Source organism: Gasterosteus aculeatus, chromosome 6 (genome assembly GCF_964276395.1).
Source record: "Gasterosteus aculeatus chromosome 6, fGasAcu3.hap1.1, whole genome shotgun sequence".
Lineage (NCBI taxonomy): Eukaryota > Metazoa > Chordata > Actinopteri > Perciformes > Gasterosteidae > Gasterosteus > Gasterosteus aculeatus.
Genome location: NC_135693.1, coordinates 10,488,363 through 10,495,305, shown reverse-complemented (window position 1 = coordinate 10,495,305; position 6,943 = coordinate 10,488,363). Strand labels below are relative to the sequence as shown.

At 41.5% G+C, this 6,943-nt stretch overlaps 1 protein-coding gene across 1 annotated transcript; it reads left to right on the top strand.

The window, feature by feature from the left end:
* The first annotated feature begins 120 nt into the window (after positions 1 to 120).
* Positions 121 to 5,637, top strand: fbxo9 (F-box protein 9). Its single transcript, XM_040177877.2, has 13 exons — positions 121 to 300; positions 1,484 to 1,555; positions 1,989 to 2,120; positions 2,223 to 2,280; positions 2,414 to 2,513; positions 3,116 to 3,243; positions 3,331 to 3,445; positions 3,561 to 3,679; positions 3,977 to 4,067; positions 4,143 to 4,238; positions 4,350 to 4,440; positions 4,956 to 5,110; positions 5,198 to 5,637. The coding sequence occupies exons 1-13, from the start codon at positions 298 to 300 to the stop codon at positions 5,304 to 5,306; spliced, it is 1,269 nt and encodes a 422-aa protein (XP_040033811.2). The 5' UTR covers positions 121 to 297; the 3' UTR covers positions 5,307 to 5,637.
* The last annotated feature ends 1,306 nt before the right edge of the window (positions 5,638 to 6,943 follow it).

Here is a 6,943-nt window from a genome sequence, read left to right as displayed (position 1 = left end):
AGTCCGCCATAACACATAATTACACATGGATTAAAGTTTTTTATTACAGCTTCTCGTTGACGAACAGGTCATTTTGTTGGACCTGCTCCTCTTCTCTCTTCTCTCTTTCTAACTTCGCAGCCTTCCTGACTTCCTGTGCGCCGGAGCCTCGCGCCACTCGGCGGAATGGCTGCGTTCCTGCGAGCTCGTAAATATGTTCGTTGCGTTATGCGTTTCTCCGACCGTGAACTGTAAGCCCCGGTGTTGAACGCTCGTGAGGAATATATTAAAAAGAGGACGCCTACTAGCCCAGCTGTCATGGTGGGTCCCTCGGCGCTTTTTTTTTGTTTCGCTGGTTATCCGGAGAGAAGTGCGTTAGCCTGCTAGCTAGCTCGCTAGCTAGCAGGCTAACGCACCCCTCCGTGGCATTAGCTGTGACGTCAGATCAGCCGCCGCCGGGCTCGAGCTTGTTACCAAACAACAACAACAACCTGGGAAGCGACACGTCTTCTAAAATGAACGACATTGCTCGCATGATATTTGGGAGGGATTAATTGTCGTTGTCGTCTGTTAGCATAGACCTTGGGGTGCGAGTTCCACTCAGTCGTGTTGCTGTTAGCGAGGTTTAATAATGAAATGAATCACATCTTTTGAACTTCTGCTCCAGCGGTCCAGTCATGTCCGGTCGAGTGGGCACGTTCACGTTATTAACCACGTGACCGCTGTCTTTACGGCCCACAACGTGCACCAGGTGTTTGACTAAAGTAGTGACACTGTAACCGTGAAGAAGTAATGGAGGAATTCAGTTGTCTCCATTGATCACATGGACGTCCACAGGCTCACACAACTACGCAAAGACACAACGAAAGTATTTGTAATATAGATAATAAATAATTGTATGCCGTTAAACTGATTTGAAGTATAAAATGCTTTTGCCATATTATCAAAACAAAAACGTGTCTCAATACGTTAAAGACAAAGTGCAAAAGAAACACATTACAAGTTGTGCTCTCAGAGCAGAGACAATAGGAAAGCTAAAAAAGAATAAAACAACTAATTGTAAAGTGTATGAACTTGTTTAATGAAAGGCAGAGGCAAACCTATTTTCTGCCCTGCAATTTCTTAACTTTGTCAACAACAATTATACCGATTTATTGTTCTGGTCCTTTTTACAAAGCAAAACAACATTTTAATAACTGCAAATATTTTGCGTTTTATGATTCTCAAAAACTATGTTTATTTGTTTCATTTAAAAATATAGGATAGCTGAAAATCAATGTCTTGCTTTTCAATTTAAATAAAATCGTTAACGCCAATAACCTCAATAAAAAGTCAGTCTGGTAAGTGCATTTTATATAAAGAGTAAAACAAAGTAATTACAGTTACAACTTATGTAACTAAACAACTACAACTACAGTATAAACAGCTTCTGAGGACAAACAACTATATATTATTGATTGGCTTTTGATGAAATGAAGTAAAATGTAACTTCTTCTTTGTACAGGCTGAAGAAAAAAACGATATTGGAGGAACACTTGAGGGTGAAGATGAAGGTGCAGATGACCCAAACCTGCAGGTGGGGAATCTTACATAGACAAGCAGTAGATAACAATCAACATCTTCTGTTCTAATTAATTAAATTAATTTAAACTGCTATTATCTCTTCTTCCTTCAGAACGTTACAGTATTATTCCTGTGGTTTGTTCTGTTGTTCAACTAAACGGTTCACAGGTTGCTGCCTTGAAAAAACCCGCTAGATCCACTCACTCAAATTTGAATATAGGTTCAATAAGCGTATTGGTTGAAAGTGTCACACAAATCCATAATGTGCAGGGCAGGTATAGCATGTAGTAGTACATAAATACATTTACTCTAAAATAGAATAAAATATGACCTTTTTTTCAAATTGTTCATTTTCAGAAATAATTCCCGATAAATCCTTCCATGATCGATTGAGAACACAGAAGCCCTCCATTGCTTTTGGCCCTTAATCCCTTTTTGCATTGCAGGTGGAGCTCAACGTGTTCAGAGCACAGTGGATGTCGGAGCTCACGCTGAGCTCCGGAGCGAGCGATTCGAGTGGCCGACTTCTGCGAGCTAAAGGTCTGAAGAGGACACAGGACGTTGCCCGGGAGGAGAAGGTAAGAAAATGATTCCTCCAGGTCGCGTACTTGGATGTATTGCCGAGCACTTCCCACTAAACGCCACGGGGCCTTGGAATGACGGATGTCCTCTTCCTTCAGGCCACCGAGCTGTTCTTAAGAGCTGTTCAGGAAGAGCAGAATGGGGCCGTCTACGAGGGTACGTGTGCAGGATGTGCGCTGGTCCCGGTCACCGCTGACATGACGAAGTGTTCACTTCATCACAAAACAACTTCTTCCTCACTTTAGGAACTAACAGAAATGCTGTTATTATCTTCTTTCTGTGCTTGCAGCAATCAAGTTCTATCGCATGGCTATGCAGCTGGTGCCTGACATTGAGTTTAAAATCAACTACAGCCGTCCTCCTGATGCAGACCGGAGTGGAGGAAGCTAGTGAGCAGAATTATTTTGTTTTTTATTACTAAATCTTACTCCCTAATGTATCAATACAGTGTGAAAGGTCTGTTTGTCAATGATTAGATCAATGTGATTTTCATCTTTAAGGAGCAGTGTGTTGCATTTATAATAATAATAATAATGATGCTTACTGTACTGTACACTGAATCATTGTGTTCTGGTTAGCTCAGAATGAGAGACTTACATCTTCAAGCGGAGCGGGTTTTCCTCACAGACTCACAGCCATGTTTCTACAGTAGCCCAGAACAGACAATCCAAACACCTTAACCTAAACATCACACAACACCTTAATTCTTTTACATCCATTGTTAAATAGATGCACAATAGGAAAGCGTTTGACTGAAGAAGCCTTTTCTTTTTCATGTCCAACATTAAGCCTAAACCTCTTCTGGTCTGCGTATGTGCGTTAATGTGGGGTGATGAAGCCCGGGTTGCTGATGTGTGCTGACCCATTCAAACCCACACAGGCTCCTCTAAAGTCCTCGCTCATGTCTGAAAGGTGAATGATGTGTTCTGCAGGCCGTTATGAGGGACAGTGAGATTCTCAAGTCTAAAACCAAACATTTGTTTTATACCAGCATGGACAACAATGTGGACGGTGAAATCGAGGATCTACTTTCCTACTTTGAGCAGGAGCTCACTCTGGAAAGCTCATTTCCAAAGATCTGTACTCCTGAGATGGATTTGACTCCGATGCACATTTCAGGTAAAATCTATATATATATATATATTTTTACATATCTAATGTCTATATGTATTTTAATGAATGCTTTTCTTTTTTTTTTAATTGCAGCCTTGCCACGTGAAATTCTGATGTACATCTTCCGTTGGGTCGTGTCGAGTGATCTGGACATGCGAGCCTTGGAGCAGCTCTCTCTTGTCTGCCGTGGGTTTTACATCTGTTCAAGGTCAGAGCTTCTGTCGTAACTGATTAGATGAGGGACAGCCTCCCTTTGCACAGCTCGCTTCTCTATTTCCATGTGCAAGTTCAACTCAAATCTTTTTTTCTTTTTTTTTCTCCAGGGACCCGGAGATTTGGCATTTGGCCTGTTCGAGAGTTTGGGGACGGAAGTGTACCAAACTCGTGCCCTTTAAATCCTGGAGGGAGATGTTTCTGCAAAGGCCTCGAGTTCGTTTCGATGGTGATTAGGTTTTCGTTTTCAGTATTGGCACAGCTACCGCACCACCATATGATCGTATAATAAGGATTTCTTGATTGAAGTCAAAGATGCAAATTTAAATATTTATATAAAAAACACCAGTTCCAAAGCCAATTGTCTCAAATAGCCATTTGGCTAAATATCGCGAGTGAAAATAACATTGGACCGATCTTGGTTTTGCTTCTTACGAGTGAATACTGGCCAATGTACCATTTTTTTTGTTGTTGTATGAATCCAATCCAATCCCAAGATGATTTACTGGATTTTGAACTTTTGCAGGTGTTTATATCAGCAAGACATCATACATCCGTCAAGGAGAGGAATCGCTGGATGGATTTTACAGAGCGTGGCATCACGTTGAGTACTACAGGTAGATGTTTGACTCCCATTGCTCGATCGTGACTTGTGCGGGTATCACGGATATGAGTTGACGTTGTTCTCACAGGTACCTCCGGTTCTTCCCCGATGGTCACGTCGTCATGGTGACCACCCCCGAAGACCCTCTGTTAGTTGTTCCTCGCTTGCGTACTAAGAACATCAGGTACACCAACGGTTATTTCCTGCCAGCTCAGCTAGAGCGGACGTCAGGACATGAATAATGAATTCCTCAATGAGCGGCGGCACGACTGTTAAATTTTCTTTGGTTTTCTAGAATGGATTCTGTTCTGCTCGGACATTTCCGTCTGTCACAGGAGACGGACAATCAAACCAAAGTTTTTGCTGTTGTTTGTAAGAAAAAGGAGGTGAGGAAATACGTTTTTATGGGATGAGAGGAAGATGTTTACTGTGGGGAGGAGTAACTGGTTATTGTGCAACCTTCTTAAAGCTCAGGTACTGATTGTTTGTAATGTGATATTTTACCAAAGCAACCATCATTGTAGTTAAATACAATTTTACTTGAAATTTTACGTGCTGGTTCCTCCAGCATTTGGCGATAAACACTTTTCAGTTACTAATGACTATGTACATGCATTTACACATTTGGTACACATTTACAGATCTAAACACAGATTTGGATTTTTTTATTTAGTCAAACATTTACATTTCCAAGTATTTCCTCTGCTGCATGTCGATCCACTTCGTCTTTTAACTTTCAGAAATGTAGACATTAGTTTCACTTCACATTACGGTGGAGGCTGTGAAAATCAGGCATGAGTACCTGACAGGTAAAGTTAACCTGACTCGACAGGTTCATTTAAAACGTACAAAAAAATGTTAAAATAAAAACAGCCTGTAAACGCTGTAATTTTTCCAACAGAAAGCGACCGAGTTTCAAAGGAATCGGTTCTGCAGGCGGAACCCGCCTCTAGAAGCAGAGCACAGCTTCCACGTGGGACTGCATCTGTGCTCGGGGGGGCGCCAGAGTTTTAGTAAGCTGGTGTGGATCCACCACTCCTGCCACATCACTTACAAGTGAGAGACACAACATGAAAATAAGCGGTAAAAGAGAAGAACAAGATCCCCTATTTGTTTCTAAATTGACCTTGATTGTGTTCTTAGGCTGACCGGGGAGACGGTCATCACGGCGTTTGACCTGGACAGCATGTACACCCCCTTCTTCTTCGCGCGTGTGAAGAGCTACACTGCTTTTTCTGATCAGCCGCTTTAAGCTGATTCCACAACATGCATTTGATCCCATTAAAGACCACAGACACGGTTCCTCCTCCATCGAAAGAAAAGTCATACTCTGCTTGTTTAGTTTGTGTTGCTGCAGCATTACAGTCTCGACATATGAATCCTCTGGTTTCCTACATGCAGGTACTTTATGTTTCAGGTTTACATGATAGAATACTACTTATGTTCTGATTTCAGAAATGGTGATAACCTTCTGGGAGCTAAAGGAATTAGCAACCTTTCCCACCCGCCCCAAGCAAGGAATGTTCATATGGTGTTTGTTTCACGGCGCACTTTCTCCCTCAAATAAACAGTGGTGAATAAAATGACTCCTGTATAGTTTTGATTTGTTTGAACTGAATAAGTTATAGAAGATGATTGGTCAACTTTGTTGAACCTCAAGGTATTGAGAAAGTAATGTGCACACAGCTACACGCAAAAATGATGCCTCATAGTAGAATTATAGAGGTCCGATTGATTTGATTCAGAGACTTCTACAGTGGATCATTTGTCTCGCTGGGGACACACGGGCATAATCCACGCATTACATTTTCTGGGAACGTAGCTCGACAGATCAAAAAGGATTTGCATAGAAAAATAAATAAATGGGAAAGTTGTGTTGGATTAGGCTAAAATGATGTCTGCCTTGCTGACTTTACTATTGTTGGTTTTTCCAAAAATATTCTAAAGGAATGATTGTAGTCAGTCGCAAATTACTAACTTAGATGGCAAATAAGATATATATATATTTTTTTGGTTTATCTTGGTTTTATTCTCTTTTTGCCAAATCATTTTTTAATCATGAAAATAATTAAAAAAACGTTTTGTTGTACCTTGGGTATCTACACAAATTGAGCCCTGTAGAGGATTAATTGCCAATAACTTTGTCACGTATTGTCATGCCTGCAAATCAATATATAGCTAAAGGGTGGAGTGGGGAGTTAAGGCCTTGCTCAAGGGCCCTAAAGTGGTTGTAGTGGGAGGAGCCTGCGCTGCCTTCTCACTTTGAACGGCCACATTTATTGGCGCATATTGGCGGGCCGGCAGACACGCCACCAAAGCTCACAGGCTCCTTCCTCCTATCAGATGCAAGCTGTGTGACACACACACGCGGTGAGGAGGAGGTCAGAGCGTAAAGGATTCACAGGGACTATTTCAGTCCTTTCAGGGATAGAGAGGAATTCTTAAGAGTATCTGAAGGAAAGTATCAGTTTCTTGTTGGTTGTTTCTTGCGTTATGGCACATGGTGAGATGAACAAACACTCCCGAGCCACGTCAGACACAATCTGACTAATAAAATGAAGCAGTCCGTTATGACAAACACTGCTTCATAACGAGGCTCACAAAGAAAAGCCACACCCATGTTTGAGCATAATGTCAAGCATAATATTTCTATGTAGATAAATTGCAGTAGACCACTAAACACCGCATAGTTTTAAAAATCTGCCTTTCATTAACACTCATCCGAATTCACAAACCATACAAGAGGCCCAATGACGCTTTGAGGTAAATGATGATAACATGTAGCTCCCACCATGTTCACATCTTAGCGAGTTAACATTTGGTGAATAACACCAGACACACGAGCCTCATCGCAACCAGCTCTCTAGCATGAACAATAAAGGATTACAC